At 35.1% G+C, this 21,591-nt stretch overlaps 1 protein-coding gene across 2 annotated transcripts in view; it reads left to right on the top strand.

The window, feature by feature from the left end:
- TAX1BP1 (Tax1 binding protein 1) overlaps nt 1–21,591 on the top strand; it is a 93,106-nt gene that overhangs the window by 46,961 nt on the left and 24,554 nt on the right. For both annotated transcript variants that reach the window (XM_061198622.1, XM_061198623.1), the window contains exons 8-14: nt 2,633–2,818; nt 8,763–8,987; nt 11,367–11,513; nt 11,876–11,999; nt 13,246–13,343; nt 16,499–16,624; nt 19,591–19,662. In XM_061198622.1, the coding sequence (XP_061054605.1) occupies nt 2,633–2,818; nt 8,763–8,987; nt 11,367–11,513; nt 11,876–11,999; nt 13,246–13,343; nt 16,499–16,624; nt 19,591–19,662 (978 nt within the window). The remainder of the gene's footprint in view (nt 1–2,632; nt 2,819–8,762; nt 8,988–11,366; nt 11,514–11,875; nt 12,000–13,245; nt 13,344–16,498; nt 16,625–19,590; nt 19,663–21,591) is intronic.

Consider the following 21,591-nt stretch of genomic DNA (forward strand, 5'->3'; position numbering starts at 1 on the left):
AAATAGGAAAAAATCTAAGGCGTTAAAAGCCCTGTAGTGGGAAAACTATGAGACATTGATGAAAGAAATTGAAGATGACACAAACAAATGGAAAGATATGCTGTGCTTATGTATTGGAAGAATATACGTTGTTAAAATGACCATACTACCCAAGGCAATCTACAGATTCAGTGCATCCCTATTAAAATATCTATGGTGTTTTTCACAGAACTAGAACAAATAAGTCTAAAATCTGTATGGAAACACAACAGACCCTGAATAGCCAAAACAATCTTGAGGAGAACAAAGCTGGAGGTGTCATGCTCCCTTATTTCAAACTGTACCACAAAGCTACAGTAATTTCCTTCTTATTTTGGGGGGTGGTTAATTTTTTTTTAGTCTTTAAAATTTTTTGCCTTTAAAATAAAAAAATTTGAGTCCACTGTGCACCTCATTGCAGAGCATAGATAGGAACATTTGCATGTCATGGGTTATACCCATTCTGTTTCTTGGAACAACCATCCCCAGAGCGTGAGTGTGTGTGTGTGTGTCTCCCCCAGAATAGGAAGGAAAATAGTGAAGACTCACTGGTGGATGATTTTATGATTTGACTCTTAAGGAAAAGTGCCCAGGTATAATGTTTGGTTTTTGAACAAGATTTTGTGAAAAAAGGAAGTAATACAGATATCTAGAGAAAGAATTGATACAGTTGGATACAGTGTCTTTGTTTTGTTTTTGTTTGTTTTGCAAACTACTTCCAAATGCAGTTTTTTAAAGTTATAAAGGATTTTTTAACTAAATGAAGATTTTGCATCTGTAATAATTTTTTATTTAATGTTACTATGAATTTCAGTGATAATGTTTCAGTTTTGTGCCAGGAAAAGGCCTGGGCATTATTTCTCTGTGGATAATTAAGTACTTTCCATGTTGTTTCCCTGTTAGAACAGTGGGAGATAATTAGGTAAATAGAATGTCTATGTTTTCAGTCATTTTAATTCAATAATAAGTTAAATAAAATGAATTCTGAAGGTATACTAGTTAGTATCGGGAAGGGTTTAGGAAGGTCCTAAGTAAACCAGGACCTCGTTTACTTACTTTACTTACCTGGTTTGATGCTTGAGAGGTGTAATGATAATTAGAATGACTTATTTTGGAAAGAGGAAAACTTTTCCCTGAAGCTGTCACCTTTCCATCCTGCCTTTCTTTTCTTTCTTCTATCCTGAGAAACAGTACTTCCAATGTTTTGTAGAGGGTTGACAAGTACATTTTAGGGTAAATCCAGAATTTATTTTTCTTTTACTGCTCTAAATTATTTATTCCTTATATTCCTTTTTTCTTACTTTCTGCAAAGATTTTGTGTGTCTCTGTTGTACACCTGAATGACGAGTCCTTTGCATAAGACTTGGGAGGGAGGAAGGGAAAGAACGAGGTATCTTGGGGGTTTATTCTTTTACAGTGTGCTAATATCTCCTGTTTTCTGTAAGAATTAGCAGTTGGGATCAAAGTGACTCTGAAATTTCCATTTGAATACACTCTCTCCCAACCTCCCAGTGTCCTGAACAGTATTTCATTTATATGCATGTATCCCGAAAATTGGAAGTAAAACTTCCCTAGGGATTTTTGTTTCGTGTTTTTTTGGCAAGGAGATTCCACTTACCGAGTGTGATAAGACCTACTATACTGTTAATCTCAGAAACATACTTTCCCTTTCAAATTGTTCTCATGAGTAACCAAATAGTTTCCTTTGCCTCTCACCTGTAACCCCTGTTGGATCATGTGACCCATCCCTGGCCTAACAGAATTTAGAGGGATTGGTAAAAAATGCTTTCATGAGCTGATGATTATGAAAATTGGGTAGTGTTTTTAAAGTGATGCTGCAAAGGTCTTGGCTGCTGATGCCTTTAGATTATCTGGAGTTATATTCTATCCTTGTGAACAGGAATTAGTCTTCAGCATTCCATACATTTAAAGAGTAAAGTGCAAGAAGTATGTTAATTCATTTCTCTTTGATGCTCTTAACCAAAGCAAGATACTCTTTAAAGTGGAAACCAGGTACTTGTACTCTTTATAATTTCAGTTATGGAATTTGATTTGTATATATGCTATGAACAGCAGCCAAAGTTCCTGGAAAAATCAATATAGTTGGGTTAATTAATCAACAAATATATTTTTAGGCACACAGGAAGTAAATGACGTAGTATTTTTTCATAAGCAAAAAATTGAATTGCTTAAGATGTTCTTGAATGTATTCCTTTAGTTTTCCAGAATCTGGTCATGCCTTTATATATGAATATGCCTGTAACATAATGTTTCCGCAAAAGAACAACTAAGTTCATTTGTAATTTTAAAGAGAACTAACTTAAAATCATCAAAGGAAATGACTTCAGAGATCAGGTAGTGTTAGACCTTAGAATTAATCTCTTCGGAAAACTAACACAACAGCAACAACAAAACTCAGAAAAGCTGTGTTCTGCTCCCACGTACTTGGCTAGTCATTTGGCAGAATTTGGGTCTCCTGACTTCTCGTCTAGTGAGTCTTCCCTTCTCTTGGATCATATTTGGGTTAAAGATAAATAGTAATATTTTAAACTTTGAGTAACTTAGGTTATAGAGTTAGAAAGAATATTCTTGACATTTTCAAGCACTGTTTCAGGTACATTTGAAGAATACAGAAATAGAAAATACCAAGCTTGTGTCAGAGGTCCAGACTTTAAAGAATTTAGATGGGAACAAAGAAAACATGATTACTCATTTCAAAGAAGAGATTAGCAGACTGCAGTTCTGTTTGGCTGAAAAGGAGAATCTACAAAGGGCTTTCTTGCTTACAGCCTCAACTAAGGTAAGTACTTCTGCAATAATGTATTTGAAGATTGTAAAATATTATCTCTATTAAACGTATACAGTATGGTCGTTTTTAATTTTAATCTTTCCTCCCCCAGCTTCTTTTTTGGAAAAAGTTCAAACTTACAGAAGAGTTGAAAGAACAGAAAAATGAATACATATATATCCTTAAATATTTTGCTATCTTTATCTCCCCCATTTATATGCCTTCTCCTCCCCACCCCAGCCATTTGAAAGTCAGTTGCAGGCATTATGACATTTCACCCTAAATACTTTAGCATGTCTCTCTTATTAACAAGTACATTCTTCTGTATAACCGTAATACCATTATGACATCTAAGGAATTTTATATTGATATGATAATATTCATGCTCGTATATAGTTTTAGTCCACATTCAAATTGCCCTACATGTATTTTTGTATAACCTTTTTTTTTTTTTTATAAATTTATTTATTTTATTTATTTATTTTTGGCTGTATTGGGTCTCCGTTGCTGCGTGTGGGCTTTCTCTAGTTGCGGCGAGAGGGGGCTACTCTTCGTTGCGGTGCGCAGGCTTCTCATTGCGGTGGCTTCTCTCGTTGTGGAGCACGGGCTCTAGGCACACGAGCTTCAGTAGTTGTGGCATGCGGGCTCAGTAGTTGTGGCTCGTGGGCTCTAGAGCACAGTCTCAGTAGTTGTGGCGCACGGGCTTAGTTGCTCTGCGGCATGTGGGATCTTCCCGGACCAGGGCTTGAACCCTTGTCCCCTGCATTGGCAGGCGGATTCTTAACCACTGTGCCACCAGGGAAGCCCTGTATAACCTTTAAAATTGCTTGATCCCCGGTAGTCAGAGATCACACATTAATGATTATTGTTGTGTTCTTGGTCTGCTCTGATCTAGAACAGTGTCCCTGTACCATTTGTCTTTTATGACATTGATATTTTTTAAGAATTCAGGCTTGTCTGAGAGAATATTCCATAATCTAGATTTGTCTGTTTCCTCATGACTAGATTCAGGTCAAAGATTTTTGGCAAGAAAAGGCGTAGATGATGTTTTGTATATTCTGGTGCAATCACATCAAAAGTCATGTAATATCAATTCCATTCTTGCTGATATTATTAGGTTTAATCATGTGTTTAAAGTTATGTCTGGTTGTCTCTCCATATATTGGTGCCTTTCTCTCTTTGTGATTATTGAGTAATCTGTGGGGTAATACTTCGAGATCATGTGAACATCCTACTCCCCAATACTCTTTGACCCAGTGTTTTTTATCCCTTGATGATCCTTACCTGCCTCAGTTATTAAATTAATGATTGCAAAATGGTGATTTAAAAAATTCTGTCATTCCTTTTATGTTTATTAGTAGGTATTCTTTTATTATAATGAGGTGGTTCCCTGTTGCCCTCTCCCCGTTTTTTATATCACTATAGACTCTGATTCTTTTTTGTTCAGTATATTGTACATCAGCGGTCCCCAACCTTTTTGGCACCAGGGACCGGTTTCATGGAAGACAGTTTTTCCTCCGTGGGGTGGGGGTGGGATGGTTTTGGGCTGATTCAAGCACATTACATTTGTTGTGCACTTCATTTCTATTATTATTACACTGTAATATGTAATGAAATAATTATACAGCTCACCATAATGCAGAATCAGTGGGAGCCCTGAGCTTGTTTTCTTGCAGCTAGATGGTCCCATCTGGGGGTGATGGGAGACAGTAACACCCGAAGTGTGTTGCTTATGTCCAGTCTACTCTGTAAGATGCAGCTTCATTGTCACTTGCCACGCACTGATAGGGTTTTGATATGAGTCTGCAAGCAGTTGATTTATTGTGGTGTCTGTGCAGTCAAACCTCTCTGCTAATGATAATCTGTATTTGCAGCCACTCCCCAGAGCTACCATCACCGCCTCAGCTCCACCTCAGGCATTAGATTCTCATAAGGAGCACGCAACCTAGGTCCCTCGCATGCGCAGTTCACAGTAGGGTTCGCGCTCCTATGAGAAGCTAATGCTGCTGCTGATCTGACAGGAGGCAGAGCTCAGGTGGTAATGCGAGCGATGGGGAGTGACTGTAAATACAGATGAAGCTTCGCTCGCTTGCCTGCCGCTCACCTCCTGCTGTGTGGCCCGGTTCCTGACAGGCCTTGGACTGCTAATGGTCTGTGGCCGGGAGTTGGGGACCCCTGTTATACATCATCATTATTCTTTTTCATACTTAGATTGTCCTATATTTAGCTAGGGGGGAACCTTCTCAAACCTGCTCTTGTGTCTTTCTGATATGTCCCCCTAATGCTTTGAATACTTCCTTGTTTTGTGGTAGAACTGTGTATTACAGTTTTAGGTTCTGCCCCAGATCTGGTATTACCCATTTCTCCAAAGAGCCTGATTTTTTTCATTAGAGAAGGGTATTTTGAAGCCAAGAACTGGATCCTTTTGCTACTTTGCACTTTCAATAGACAGACATTTTAAGTCTTAAATTTATATTGATATCTCCAGTTCAAATTCAGTATCTCCTAGGGTTCTTCCTTATCTTCCTCCATTACATATTTATGTATCTCTTCTCCCAGTGTGAGAACCCTTGTCTCCAAAACATTATATCTATTCATGTTTTCTAACCAGCTATACATACCAGTAGTTTCAGAATTATTATATCAATGCCACTTCCAACAGTATGTCTACTAAATAAGATCTTTTCCAGGTCTTTTATCTTAGAATATGTTTCACTAAGGATGTACAGAGTACCATGTTCAGAGGTTACTTGAATTAATTTTTTTAACATATTTGTGTTATGAATTTGTAATACAGTTCAGTTTTTTTGTTTTCTCCTAACATTTTCCTTTAATTTTATTTTTTGAATATGTAAAATAGTTGTATCATTCACAAGTCAAAATGAAACAAAAAAATATACTCTTCCCTAAAAAACTCCTTTCTTACCTGTACCCATAGGTAAACATTTTCATTAGTTTCCAGTTTTTTCTTCTTATGTTTGTTTTTGCAAAAATAAGCTTGGTGTATGTGTGTGCACGCACACACCCTTCTCTATCCCCTTCTTTCTTAAAAGTGCCATGCTATTTATACTCCTTTTCACTTTGCTTTTTTTTCATTGAACAATATAGACTGAAAATCATTCCCTAGCAGTTCATAGAGATCTTCCTAATTTTTTAAAAAATGGCTGTGTAATACTACATTGTTTAGATTTACCTTGATTTATTCATTAACTTTTATGGATGGAGTATTATTTGGTTTTTAGTAGTTTGCTAATAAATACACTCAGGTACAGTTAATGTAACACTTAAAACATCAGATGTGCATGATATTTAGAATTAATGATTAAGACCCAAATTGCTTTTCAGGGTATTGAATATAGCAGATGCAAATGGGAAAGTGAAAAGCGTGTTTGATTATTTATTTGTTATTTAATAAGATGCTACTTATTAAGCAAGACTTCTGTGAGGAAAGCATAGGTATAGAAATACCTGGAGAAAGTGACACCTGGTTGTTAAAACTTTTTAAAAGATTATAAAAGCAATACAAAAATCGTAGTTATAAAAAAATTCGAGTAGTATGTGAGGGTACAAGGTAAAAGTAACCCATATCATTTCCCAGATATATTATTATAGAATTTTTAATTTTACTAGAAATCTGTGAATGTACATACGATATTTATATTTTAACAAATATGAGAATATAGTGTTACAAAAACTTTTAAAAAATTTATGGAACGTCTAGACATCTTGCAGTATGAGTACACATACAGATCTTCCTCATTCATTAGAACAGCTTTGTAGGGAATTCCCTGGTGATCCAGTAGTTAAGACTCCACGCTTCCACTGCTGGGGTCCTGGGTTCAATCCCTGGAACTAAGATCCTGCAAGCCGCGAGGCCAAAAAAAAAAAAAACAGCTGAGTAGTATCTCTCCTTTTATTTAACAGCTGTGTAGTATTCAATTGTTTTTAGTTTTAGTGTACAGCCCTTAGGTATTATAAGCATGATGGCAGTAAACATTCTTGTACAGATATCTAAGCATGTGTGTAAATCTGTAGAATAAATTCCTCAAAGTGCAATTGCCAGGTTGAATGTTTAAATTTTCAGTTATTTTCAAATTGCCTTTCAAAAAAATTAATGTATCAACAGGGTATGACATATACTGCTGCTAGTAATGGTTGCATAGACTTTCATTGTGTGGAGGCTATATCATAGTTTATTTATAATAAATTCCCATTTAGACATTTGATTTTTAATAATTTTTCATAATCTTAATATTTTACTGGATCCCTGCAAAACTAACCCTGCAAAACTAAACCTATGTCCATACCCTTTAATCAGAAACTCATGAAAATAAAATTGATAGATCAAAAGCCATGTGCTTTTAAAAGATGTTGATGATTGTTTCAAAAATCTGATAAGAATGGTTACCACTTATAGATTATATGAGCCCACATGTTTGTAAATGTGCCAGTTTTCCTAAACCATCCAAATATTAGAGCATTACTTTTTTTCAGTCTTTGTTAGCTTGAAAGAGGATGAATGGTATTTGTTTTACCTTCTTTATTTGAATATTTTAGTTGAATATTTTTTCTATGTATAATAGCTGTTTATTTTAAAGAAATTTCATGTTCATGCCTTTCTCCATATTTTTCCTTTTTCGGGTTTTTTTTTCTTTTTTGGTTTAAAATTTTTCCATTTCTTATTGATTAGAACATCTATTTATATCAGAGTATTATGCATTTTTGGAATATATTACAAATAATTTTCTTCTAGTTCTCTTTTTTGCTTTTTTCCCTTCTGACATATAGAAGCTGATAACATTTATATATTAGCTCTATTAATGTTATACTTAGAAAGATTTTCTTCACCCCAGCATTACATAAATAATCATTTACATTTCCTTCTAAGGAGCTAACAGTTTAAAAACCGCGAATGGGTTGCACTTTTTGAGTTTACACTATTTCTAATATGGAGATAAAAATCCGAATGTTGAATAAACTAGATTTATTGAGCTCATAATGTCTGTTTAATATTAAAGGAAATAATTTTATCATGGCAATTTTTATTTTATTTTTTATAAAATTATTTATTTATTTATTTGGCTTTGTTGGGTCTTTGTTGCTGTGCGTGGGCTTTCTCTAGTTGGCGGCGAGCGAGGGCTACTCTTCGTTGCAGTGCGTGGGCTTCTTTTTGGGGTGGCTTCTCTTGTTGCGGAGCACGGGCTCCAGGCACACAGGCTCAGTAGTTGTGGCACACAGGCTTAGTTGCTCTGCGGCATGTGGGATCTTCCCAGATCAGGGCTTGAACCCGTGTCCCCTGCAATGGCAGGCAGATTCTTAACCACTGTGCCACCAGGGAAGCCCTATCATGGCAATTTTAACTTTTTAAAGATACTTCTAGGTTTGGTAAGAGGTGCTAATTATTTTTCATTTTCCCAGGGCCTCATCTTTGCTATTTGCATATCAATATTTTTCTTTTAGAACTAAAAAGTGTGCTATGTTTTCATAGTAATATGTAATGGTATATTAATATTATATTGGATATGTTTTAGGTTAGATCATAGGTAACATTTTTTTAACCAACATTTTTGGAGTTACAAAGAAGTTTTTGTAATTATTTTTATTGCTTATCATAAAAAATGAGGGTCAGTAGTTTTAGCTGGAGAGATTCTGGGGGACAGAAGCTTCCATTCGAGTCCCTGTTTAGCTAAACATTGGTTATGTTGCCTGACTTCCTGTACTTCAGTTTTGTCACGTATAAAGTGATAGTAGTGATGCATAGGGTTGTTATATGGGGGTCTCTAAAACAAAGTCACATCTTAAATTTTTTATAGACATACATACTTTAAGTCATGAATAGAAAAGCAATATTTAATTTAAAATTTTAGATCTGTTGAAATAGGAATAAATATTGTTTCTGCTTCTGTTTTTTACTTGAATGGTTTAATTACAAATATATTTATCTGCCTGTCTTCAGGAAGATACAGTTTTCTTCAAGGAGCAACTTCGTAAAGCAGAGGAACAGGTTCAGGCAACTCGGCAAGAAGCTGTCTTTCTGGCTAAAGAACTTAGCGATGCTGTAAATGTGCGGGATAAGACGATGGCAGATCTGCACACTGCACGCTTGGAAAATGAGAGAGTGAAAAAGCAGTTAGCTGATGCAGTGGCAGAGCTTAAACTAAGTGCTGTGAGAAAAGACCAGGTAAAGCGGGTTAATTTTGAATTTCCATTTTAGTCAAAAACTGACGATAAGCTTATGAAAGAGAATGAGTTATGTTAAAATAATTGAGGTCAGATTCCTGGTCACAGAATTTTAAATTGCCATTCATTTTGTTTAGTCATTGTAACTTCTTGGGTTGAAATTAATGCAGGCTTTAAGAAAAACTTCTGTAAGCAAATTCCTAATCGTTAGTAAAAACTGCTCTATTATTGTTAATTAAACTTTCTGATATGAGGTATATATTGCTTTGTTTAGAATTTCTTATTTACTAGCCGCATAAAATGGTACTATGGTTATTTAACAGGGTATGCTTGCTTCTCAGGAGATAGAATTTTCTTTTCAAGTGTTTTGTTTTTGTTTGTTTTTTAATGAACCTTAGTCCTAGGAATATAAAGCTGGATTTGTTAGGAGACCTAATGTGACTCTGTAGCCAAAACTGCAAAACAAATAAAAATTAAGAGCCAGAAAGAAAAAAGTGAAAAGAAAGTTGGATTTACTACTACATTATGAGATATGAAATTTTTATGTTTCTTTTTTTTTTTAAACATCTTTATTGAAGTATAATTGCTTTACAATGGTGTGTTAGTTTCTGCTTTATAACAAAGTGAATCAGTTATACATATACATATGTTCCCATATCTCTTCCCTCTTGCACCTCCCTCCCTCCCACCCTCCCTATCCCACCCCTCTAGGTGGTCACAAAGCACCGAGCTGATCTCCCTGTGCTATGCAGCTGCTTCCCACTAGCTATCTATTTTATATTTGGTAGTGTATATATGTCCATGACACTCTCTCACCCTGTCACATCTCACCCCTCCCCCTCCCCATATCCTCAAGTCCATTCTCTAGTAGGTCTGTGTCTTTATTCCCGTCTTGCCACTAGGTTCTTCATGACCTTTTTTTTTTTTTTTTCCTTAGATTCCATATATATGTGTTAGCATACTGTATTTCTTTTTCTCTTTCTGACTTACTTCACTCTGTATGACAGACTCTAACTCCATCCACCTCATTACAAATACCTCCATTTCATTTCTTTTTATGGCTGAGTAATATTCCATTGTATATATGTGCCACATCTTCTTTATCCATTCATCCGATGATGGACACCTAGGTTGCTTCCACGTCCTGGCTATTGTAAACAGAGCTGCAATGAATATTTTGGTACATGACTCTTTCTGAATTATGGTTTTCTCAGGGTATATGCCCAGTAGTGGGATTGCTGGGTCGTATGGTAGTTCTATTTTTAGTTTTTTAAGGAACCTCCATACTGTTCTCCATAGTGGCTGTATCAATTTACATTCCCACCAACAGTGCAAGAGTGTTCCCTTTTCTCCACACCCTCTCCAGCATTTATTGTTTCTAGATTTTTTGATGATGGCCATTCTGACCGGTGTGAGATGATACCTCATTGTAGTTTTGATTTGCATTTCTGTAATGATTAGTGATGTTGAGCATTCTTTCATGTGTCTGTTGGCAATCTGTATATCTTCTTTGGAGAAATGTCTATTTAGGTCTTCTGCCCATTTTTGGATTGGGTTGTTTGTTTTTTTGTTATTGAGCTGCATGAGCTGCTTGTAAATCTTGGAGATTAATCCTTTGTCAGTTGCTTCATTTGCAAATATTTTCTCCCATTCTGAGGGTTGTCTTTTCGTCTTGTTTATGGTTTCCTTTGCTGTGCAAAAGCTTTTAAGTTTCATTAGGTCCCATTTGTTTATTTGTGTTTTTATTTCCATTTCTCTAGGAGCTGGGTCAAAAAGGATCTTGCTGTGATTTATGTCATAGAGTGTTCTGCCTATGTGTTCCTCTAAGAGTTTGATAATGTCTGGCCTTACACTTAGGTCTTTAATCCATTTTGAGTTTATTTTTGTGTATGGTGTCAGGGAGTGTTCTAATTTCATACTTTTACATGTACCTGTCCAATTTTCCCAGCACCACTTATTGAAGAGGCTGTCTTTTCTCCACTGTATATGCTTGCCTCCTTTATCAAAGATAAGGTGACCATATGTGCGTGGGCTTATCTCTGGGCTTTCTATCCTGTTCCATTGATCTATATTTCTGTTTTTGTGCCAGTACCAAACTGTCTTGATTACTGTAGCTTTGTAATATAGTCTGAAGTCAGGGAGCCTGATTCCTCCAGCTCCATTTTTCGTTCTCAAGATTGCTTTGGCTATTCGGGGTCTTTTGTGTTTCCATACAAATTGTGAAATTTTTTGTTCTAGTTCTGTGAAAAATGCCAGTGGTAGTTTGATAGGGATTGCATTGAATCTGTAGATTGCTTTGGGTAGCAGAGTCATTTTCACAATGTTGATTCTTCCAATCCAAGAACGTTTCTCTTAGAGGAAGAGTTTATTTCTCTCTTAGGAAAAGACTGATACACTGGAACAGGAACTGAGAAGAGAAGTTGAAGATCTGAAACTTCGTCTTCAGATGGCAGCAGATCATTATAAAGAAAAATTCAAGGAATGCCAGAGGCTCCAAAAACAAATAAACAAACTTTCAGACCAATCAGTAAGAATAATTGAATTCATCACAGTAAAATAATTCCTTTATCAATATTTTTGTTTACAAATCAAATTTATAATGTTATACCCTTTGAATATAATTTCTCTCTGCTTCATTTCACATTACTGGCCTAATATTGTAGTGATAATTTTTTTTAAATCTGGAATTTTTATTTGTTGGAGAAATAAAATGTTCTGTTTTGTAACATTTAGGTCAGTTAGTAAAGTGATGTGTGTAACTTTAGTCTTTGTTGGCCTTTAAGACAGCAGCAGCTTTGTGGACTTTTCAGGATTTATTTATATGATACATGGTTGCTGAAGGAGGGAAATGTAACTCATTTAACCATTGATTGTTAACATTTTGAATAGGCTAATAACAATAGTGTCTTCACAAAGAAAATTGGGAGTCAGCAGAAAGTGAATGATGCCTCAATAAACACAGACCCAACTACTACTGCCTCTACTCTTGATGTAAAGCCACCACCTTCTACAGGTAAAAATCTTTTAGACTTTTTGTATGAAGTGTCCTGCCTTGAAAAGTATTTATACTCATTTATACTGCCTGTTCCATGTGTCAGAATTTTAGGGAGCTTTTAAAAAAATCCTTCTAAGTGAGGGATTGAGGCAAAGGGAAAGTAAAGGTCTAAAAGTAAGTCATGCATGTGGTGAATATACAAGATGTGAGTGTGAACTAGTATTTATCTTCGTGAGCATGGTTAATCAAATGAGCTGGTGTTTGTAAGTGCAAATGCTTATAGTATTTGATCTATAGGAAGAGAGCTAAGAATTGAATTTTTAATTAATATTCTACTAACACTGTGGAATTCTGAACCATTTATGGCACTTTAATTGTACAATTCTGTGGGGAAAAACTTAAAAATCCCTTTAATTCTATTCATGTTTCTCTCTTTCTTGCCTTTTTTTTGTTTTTGTTTTTGTTTTGTTTTGGCTGCTTTGGATCATTAGGGTACTTTCCTCATTAATGTACCTGTTGGTGGATAAGTTAAATATTTTATTAGTTTATTAACTTACAGAACAGATTAGAGAGACATAGTGAATACATGAACAACATGAAAATTTAAATTAACTCTAGGTTTTCACTTGTCCTAATGTCTTTTTTTCACCTTATGTTAAAGATTTGACAATAACAAAAATAAATACTAGAGCATGTAAAGTATATTTAATTGTGTAGTGTCTGGGGCAATTGGTGTTTTAGACTTTTTATATGTATTGTAAGTTTCCTATACTATTAAATATTTAGATTCAACTGCTGTAGAACAGGATCCTGCCTTCCATTTCTATATATCCTGTGTAGTACCAAGAAAGGTGTTATATTGACTTAATAAAAACTTATTGAATAGTAGTGAAGGACTAGAAAAATGATTTAATATGTTTTCTCAAAGAGTATGGCTTTCCTATATATCTTATCTATTAAGTATATAGAGAACAATTTCTGTGCCATTTTAGAACTATTTTTAGCTAGTTAAAAAAATGATTTTTTAAATTATTGAATGAAAAAATTAAAATTAAAAAATATTAAAAAAATTCTCATCTAATGTTTATATTGTCCTCTGTTTATTTAGTATATGAATAGATGTTTTCAAATAGATGTTTCTCTCCTTTAGTATTCCATTTATTATATTTCACAGTATACTGACCCTCAAGTTATTCTGACCAGGAAAATAATACAAGGATCAAAATAATTTTTAATAATCTTTTAATTTTCTGCCTTGTTATAGCTGAGGTAGATTTTGACAATCTAACTAAGGGACAAGTCTCTGAAATGACCAAAGAAATTGCTGCAGAAAAGTATAATAAATGTAAACAACTCTTGCAGGTAAGCTAGCTCTCTTGTAAGAGAAAGATTTATCAAATGTAATGGCTTAGCTTATCTTTATTGTTTTGATTGATGAGTATCCCAGGGTTTCTTTTTTATACCCATATACTGATACTTAGTTTCACTTTTGAGATGATAAGTGGGGGTTGTTCTGTGTACCTGTTCATGTAGGCATGTGTGTAAAACGATCCTTGGGAATTCCCTGGTGGTCCACTGGTTAGGATTCGGCACTTTCACTGCCGTGGGCCAGGGTTCGATCCCTGGTCGGGGAACTAAGATCCCACAAGCTGCACAGCATGGGCAAAAAAAAAAAAAAACCACGATCCTAAAACTATTGTTTTCTGTTCCCCTGATGTCCTTCTCTTGATAATGGGCAAGTGATTAATTGAGGTTGGGGTTGGATATTGTCTGTCTTCTTCTTCTGATAAGGATACATGAAAAATGTTTGAACTGCATAAAAAGGAAGTATTCTTTTTTACACTTACTGTAATAATAGCAAAGACTTTCACCACATCCTAAAGTGACTAGATATGTAAAGTGGAAAAAAAAGGAATGGTACCCAAATGAGTGGTTGCCTTTACGGTGTTATTTTGATTATATTAAACTATTATTCAAACATTTAAGTTTTGCAACTTCCTAGTAGTATTCACTCCTGGGGTAGTTAAAGGACAAAGGGAAAATGCTTCTTATTTGTACCTGATTTGGGGAAGAGAGGAAAAGATGTTTTGTGTATGTTTTTCGTTCGTTCAATTAAATATTTTTTGTGTGTTTGTTTCTCTGTTCATGTGGAGAGGAGAGAGATAATTTTTAGAGCCATGTAAGGAAATTCATATATTATTATAGTAATTAACTTAAAATATTTTATGTTACTGTCTTTTTTTAAAATATAATATCTTTATTGGTATCAGTGTTTTTCCTTTCTTTTTTTTGATAAATTTATTCATTTATTTATCTTGGCTGCATTGGGTCTTTATTGCTGTGCGCAGGCTTTCTCTGGTTGTGGCGAGCGGGGGCTACTCTTTGTTGTAGGTTGCGGAGCACGGGCTCTAGGCGTGCACCCTAGAGCACAGGCTTAGTAGTTGTGGCTCACGGGCTTAGTTGCTCCGCGGCATGTGGGATCTTCCCGGCCCAGGGCTCAAACCCGTGTCCCCTGCATTGGCAGGTGGATTCTTAACCACTGCACCGTTTCTATAAATGGAATCATATGGTATGTTCTTCTTTTCCTGTCCCCTTTCAGCACAGTTATTTTGAGATTTGTTTATGTTGTTGCTTATTATTGGTAGTTTATTCCTTTTTTTGTTTGTTTTTTAAATAAATTTTATTTATTAAAAAAATTTTTAATATCTTTATTGGAGTATAATTGCTTTACAATGGTGTGTTAGTTTCTGCTTTATAACAAAGTGAATCAGTTATAGATATACATATATCCCCATATCTCTTCCCTCTTGCGTCTCCCTCCCTCCCACCCTCCATATCCCACCCCTCTAGGTGGTCACAAAGCACCGAGCTGATCTCCCTGTGCTATGCGGCTGCTTCCCACTAGCTATCTGTTTTACATTTGGTAGTGTATATATGTCCATGCCACTCTCTCACTTACCCTTACTCTCCCAGCTTACCCTTCCCCCTCCCCGTGTCCTCAAGTCCATTCTCTAGTAGGTCTGCGTCTTTATTCCTGTCTTGCCCCTAGGTTCTTCATGACTTTTTTTTTTTTAGATTCCGTATATATGTGTTAGCATATGGTATTTGTTTTTCTCTTTCTGACTTACTTCGCATAGTTTATTCCTTTTTATTGTGAGTTCATCTTCTGCCATTTTAAAAATTGGTTCATCTTATTATTGAGTTGTAAGTGTTCTTTATTCCAGATACAAGTCCTTTGTCAGATATGTGGGGTAAATATTTTCTCCCAGTCTGTGGCTTGCCTTTTTATTTCCTTAATGGTGTTTTTAGAAAAAGTTTTAGTTTTGCTGAAGTACAGATTATCAATTTATTGTTTATGTGTTCTTTGTATGTTCTAAGAAAACATTTACTACTCCAACTTGTAATGGTTTTCTCGTTTTCTAGAAGTTTTGTAGTCTTAGGTTCTTTTAGGCCTGTTAACCATTTTTAAGTTTATTTTTGTGTATGGTGTGAGGTGTGGTGTGTATAGTAAGGATATTTAATTGATCCAGCATTATTTGTTGAAAGGACTTTTCTCCATTGAATTGCTCAAAGCATAAAGCATATATTTTTTCTTTTCTTTTTTTTTTAATTAAAAAAATTTTTTTTATTGGCCTTGTTGCATGGCTTGTGGGATCTTAGTTCCCTGACCAGGGATCAAACCTGTGCCCCCTGCAGTGGAAGCGCGGAGCCCTAACCACTGGACCACTGGGGAAGTCCCTCGTCATGTTTTAAAACTCCATTCTTTTAACATTCTGGGTTGTAGAGAAGAGCAATGTATAAGAAATCCATCTAAAGATTGTCTTGATCAGGAAATCCCAGAGTTTTAATTATTAATATATGGAAACAACAGCATTATAAATATGTGATTTTTATTATGTCCTTTGCAAAAGTAATGTGTGCTTATTGTGAAATCTTATGGTGTTACAGAAATAAAGAATAAAGGTGGTAAAAAGTACCATTATGATCCTGATCCCCAGATATAAGGGCTATTAATATTTTGGTTTATGGAATTCCCTGGCAGTCCAGTGGTTAGGACTTCGAGCTTTCACTGCCGAGGGCCTGGGTTCATTCCCTGGTCAGGGAACTAAGATCCCACTAGCTGTGTGATGTGGCCAAAAAAAATAAATAAATTTGGTTTATTTTTTCTACATATACTACATAGACATCATATAAAATTGTGTTAAACAACTTTTAAAGCAGAAATGGGATTATACTATATATTCTGTTTTTGCAACTTGATATTTTCAATTAATGTATCTTGCCATTTTTCCTTGTTAATTTTTAGATCACTTTGTTCTTTTTCAATAAATATATTCTGTTCCATTGTATGGATATAAAATGATTTGTCCAATCTTCCACTGACAGACATTTTGGTTATTTCAATTTTTATACCTTTACAACAGTGTTATAATAAGCATTCAGCACAAGTATGTTTGTATAGATATTAGCTGTATATGGATTTAAAATCTTTTGGTAATTATACTAATTTCATTTAGGATGAGAAAACAAAATGCAATAAATATGCTGATGAACTTGCAAAAATGGAGCTGAAATGGAAAGAGCAAGTGAAAATTGCTGAAAATGTGAAACTAGAACTAGCTGAAGTAGAGGAGAATTACAAAGTAAGTTTACTATTCGTATAACTTGAGGCATAGTACCTGATACTTTTGAAAATGTGCTATCTATAATTTGGTCAATCTAACATAAAGTTTCAACATGGGTAATTGGGATAGTATTTTCATGTATAGATAAAAATGTACTATGTATTTAGTTATGTTGACTACAGTTCATTAACTATGAACTGAGAAAATAGATACCCATATGCATTGCCATTGTGGCTTTCATTTTGCGGATTCAGATGGCTATTGAAATTATATCTTTAAATCATGCTTAGTTTTTAAGATGAAAGTGATCATTTCATATTCCTTGTTCACTTAATTATGAATGTGTTTGTAAAATTATTCTAGGGCCTTGGTGGTTTTTTTTGGGAGTGTAGTAAGATAGGATCTGTAATTTAAAAAATTTATGTAAAGGTTTTTAAATTTATCACCAAAATGTGTTACTTGTGATCCTAAATGAGGTACTGCAGAGTAAGCAATACAGTCTTAATTAATGAAGATTATTTTTGCCAGTTTAACATTAGGCAACAAACAAGCCTGAATGGTAAATGATATTTGTAAAAATGTTGGAGAAAAAGATTAGTAGGCTGTCTAGCTAATTAATAAGTGGAAAGACATTTTCCCTCTAAGTAATAAAATGTAATCTTAAGTATTTTAAGGTATGTGCATGTGTGTATAATTGGCATTTTTTTGTGTGTGTGACTAAAGGCCTGGAAGTTCTAAATGATTTAAATTTGCTCTGTCATAGCTAATTGTACCTATAATCTAATTTTAAAATATAACATTCTTAAAGGCACCAAGAATTACTTTGTTTGGGTTGGTACAGGCTAAGGTAATTTAACTGCTTGATCCTTTTTTACCTTCATCTGCTGTCAGAATGAAATTTTGAAACTTATTTCATGAGGTTATTGTTGTTCCTGGGATCACTGTGAATATTGTTTTTATTGCCTGGGAACTTCTGTTATTATTAAAAAGTATGAATACTGAATTTATATGAAACTTTATTTTTGCAGATTGATTAGGAAAAATGATTTAGTAAATATTTATTGAAGCCTATTAAATATAAAGCACTGTTAGCTATTATGTGGGTGATCATATAAGTAAGGCACAATGCTATGCTTAAGGAGTTTATAATCTAGTAAGGAGTGCTAGAAGTGTAATCATGATATTCAAAACTCTTTCACATTCACAACTTAGGTAATCATCTTTCAAACCCATGGGAAGCTAAATAATATTTTTATTTCATTAATGATAAAAATTAACATCGAGATTAAACAACATATTTAAGGTTGTACAACTGGTAACGGTGCTTGGCTTTTTGTTTAGTGCCTTTCCCCTTATTTTGTGTTGCTTAGACACAAACACCATGAGACAAGGCAAAATGTGATGTAGTTCTACATAAGCTGTAAGTCTAAGTACTTTAGGGCAGTTTCCAGTGGAATATTTAGGAGTTAGATATTACAGAGAAACTAGACCTGTGAAAGACCAAACAGGAGGGGAGGATAAACGGAGCTGGGAAAAGAAAGAAACATCTTTCTTTTTTTTTTTTTTTTTTTTTTTTTTATAAATCTGATTCTTTTTTTTTTAAATTAATTAATTTATTTATTTTTGGCTGTGTTGGGTCTTCGTTTCTGTGCGAGGGCTTTCTCTAGTTGCGGCAAGTGGGGGCCACTCTTCATCGCGGTGCGCGGGCCTCTCACTATCGCGGCCTCTCTTGTTGCGGAGCACAGGCTCCAGACGCGCAGGCTCAGTAGTTGTGGCTCATGGGCCTAGTTGCTCCGCGGCATGTGGGATCTTCCCAGACCAGGGCTCGAACCCGTGTGCCCTGCATCGGCAGGCAGATTCTCAACCACTGCGCCACCAGGGAAGCCCAGAAACATCTTTCTAAACAGATGGAAAGCATTACAGGTTTGGAGGTCAGAAGTAGAGAGCATAATCTGGGAGCTGTGACAGTCTTGAGTAATAGCACTTTAATATCTGTGATGGAGTAGATAGATGTGAAAGATAGGTTGAAGCCAGATTTGGGGGGACTTAAACTGGAATGTGGGTGCTATTTGCTGTTAAGAATTTTCTAGGAGAAAAGGGACCCAACCAGAGTGGGTCTTTATGAAAATAATTTGGTAGCACTGAGAGGATTTACAGGTGGGAAGGGTTTTTGAAGGTAAGAAAATTAGGTACAAATATTCTTAGAATGAATTGATAAAGGCCATCTCCTTGGATACCTTCCCCAATCACCTACCATTGAATCTATCAAGGAAAGCCTTAGGGAAAAACCATTGAAGAATAGTTTTATTTGTATACATACTGCTTATGCTGTAATAGGCAAGTAATGGGTAGTTGTTGAATAAATGAAAGACTTGGAGACTGAAAATGTTGAGGAGTAGAGGAAGAGGAGAAGGAGTGTTTAATATAGTTTCCTAGCTTCAATCACAGTGGGCTCTGAGATTAATAATATCAGTTAACAAAAGTAGAAAAGTAGGTTGGGGACATTTTACCCTTACAGTGCAGAAGGACAACAGTGAAAACATGTTTACCCATCAATTAAAAAGGCAGATTTGGATCTTGGTAAAGAGAGAGTGTGGCACATGAGTTAATATTTGTGATTTATTCATATGAGCATGATTGTTGAAGGCATAGAAGAAAGGGAGTTTACAGAGAATGTAGAGAGAAGAAGCCAAAGAAGAAACTTTGGAGAATACCTATATTTGTAATGGTGAAGAAGCAGACTTTAAAAAAAGAGCATGAGAGGATGACAGTGTTGGTGCAGTTTCACATAAACCAGGGGAGAAGCTTTAAGAGTGAGGGAAGTTAATAATGACAAGTAATTCAGAGATGTCAAAGAATAAGAACAAGGAAAATACATGGATATGGTAATAGGAATTATCTTGATAGAATGGTATAAACTAACTCTTGAAGGGTAAGGAGAGAGTAGATGATGAAAAATAATGATAATTTCTTTCTCTCTTCAGCTTCAGTTGGCAGAGAAGGACAAAGAGATAAATGGTCTAACTTCATATTTGGAAAACCTCTCCAGGGAGAAGGTATTGAACAGTGTACTTAAAAAAAAGTTTAATATGACACTGAATTATGATACAGCTTTATGAAGGGACACACATATTACAGTTATGTGAGGGTGATTTTTTTTGAAAAGTTAAATGGCTAAAGAAAAGACAAACAGGTGTTAAAACTCTTAGGTGGAAAACGTTTTTAGTTAAATAATATTTAAAAATATTTTGTTAGGAGAAAAATGCTCAAGTGTTGAAACTTAGTTTGATTTTTGTTACATAGTTTGTATTTAACAAACAATTTTACAGTGTTCAAATATAAGAGAACAGTAAACAAATTTAAAATTATACCTAATGTATTTATCTGGTTTTCTTTTGTAATAGGAAACATTTTAGAAGTTGTTTATAATGATTTGTAGCATAACCTAACATTCAGAGCATACATTTATAATATAAAATATGCTGTAGTGCAACATTTCTCACAGTATGGTCTGTGGTCCTTTGGGGGTCCCCATCCCCTTTCAGAGGTCTACAAAGATAAAACAGTTTTTGTAATATTACAGTATTTGCTTTTTTTCCCTACTCTGTTACATTTGCACTGTTGGTATAAAAGCAGTGGTGGGAAAACTGCTGGTGTATTAATATTGAATCAAGGCAGTGGCACCAAACTGCACTAGTAGTTACTGTATTCATCCTAACCATGCGTTCACAGTTTAAAAAAAAAAAAGAAAACAGTTTCACTTAAGATGACGGAACAGTAAAATATTAATTTTATTGAAGCTTGACCCTGGGGGGTGTTTTTAATATTCTGTGTGATGAAATGGGAAGTACTCCCAAAGCACTTTTGCCTAATGAAGTAAAGTAGCATTAAAGTACCTTTAAAGGTAAAGCACTGTGTGATTGAGTTCTAAGCTGAACTAGCCTCTTTTTATATGGCATATCATTTCTATTTTAAAGAATGACTAGTAGACAAAATTTGGTTATTCAGACTGGGGTATTTGGCAGATATTTTCTTGAAAAGAAGGGAAGTGAGCCTGTTACTTTAAGGAAAACCAGTTGATAGTATTTGTTGCCAATGATAAAATTCAAGCTTTAAAGAAAAAACGAGAATTTTGTAAACCTAGGAGTCACCTTGTTAGCCATAAATTCAGGTAGGGTCTAAAGCGGCTTGTTATGAATGACAAAAGACACTCCTATCATTCAGGAAATCCCAGAAGTTTTAGGAGATCTGTGCCAGGAACTGGGGACAAGACCAAAAATGTTTTTTATATCACAGTGTGTATTTATGTATGTATGTACAGTCATCCCTTGGTATCCTCAGGGTTGGTTCCAGGACCCCTCCAAGGGTGCCAAGATGGGAGGATGCTACAGTCCCTTATATAAAATGGTGTAGTACCATCGGCCCTGAGTATCCCTGGGTTCTGCATTGGCTGGTTCTGCATTGGCAGATATGGAGGGCCAACTGTATTTTTAATTTATATTTGGGTGTCTGTGTTCATCTGTGTGTCTATCTAATCTAATCTTAATACATATCATCTTATCTTCCTACTTGGTAGTCATCAATATGAGCTCTTTTTAGTCAATGGATTAAGAATGTTTTTGATGTTCACATAGTCTGAGATTTGGTCAGTGGGAATACCTTCAAGCTGGTTCCTGATCTGCCTCAATATCAAAAGGATATTGTTGGTCTTTTGAGCACTTAATTTTTTTCTAGCACTGCAAGGTATTCTCATACCTTTATTCCCTCATCTTTGGAATTGGCCATTTTTTTACAATGAAGAAGCTGTGGTCCTTATTTCTGCAAGGAGTTCTGGTTGCTTATTAGTGGGAAATGGTATTTAGAACCCAAAATACAGGCCCTAGGTGTGCTCATTGCTTGTAGATCCTTTCAGTGTCTGAGCTGGGAAAGGTGTGTATTTTAGATATCATGAGTTCTAGTCCAATTCCACACTGGTTCTTCCTTGC

Source organism: Eubalaena glacialis, chromosome 8 (assembly GCF_028564815.1).
Source record: "Eubalaena glacialis isolate mEubGla1 chromosome 8, mEubGla1.1.hap2.+ XY, whole genome shotgun sequence".
In the NCBI taxonomy this organism is placed as follows: Eukaryota; Metazoa; Chordata; class Mammalia; order Artiodactyla; family Balaenidae; genus Eubalaena; species Eubalaena glacialis.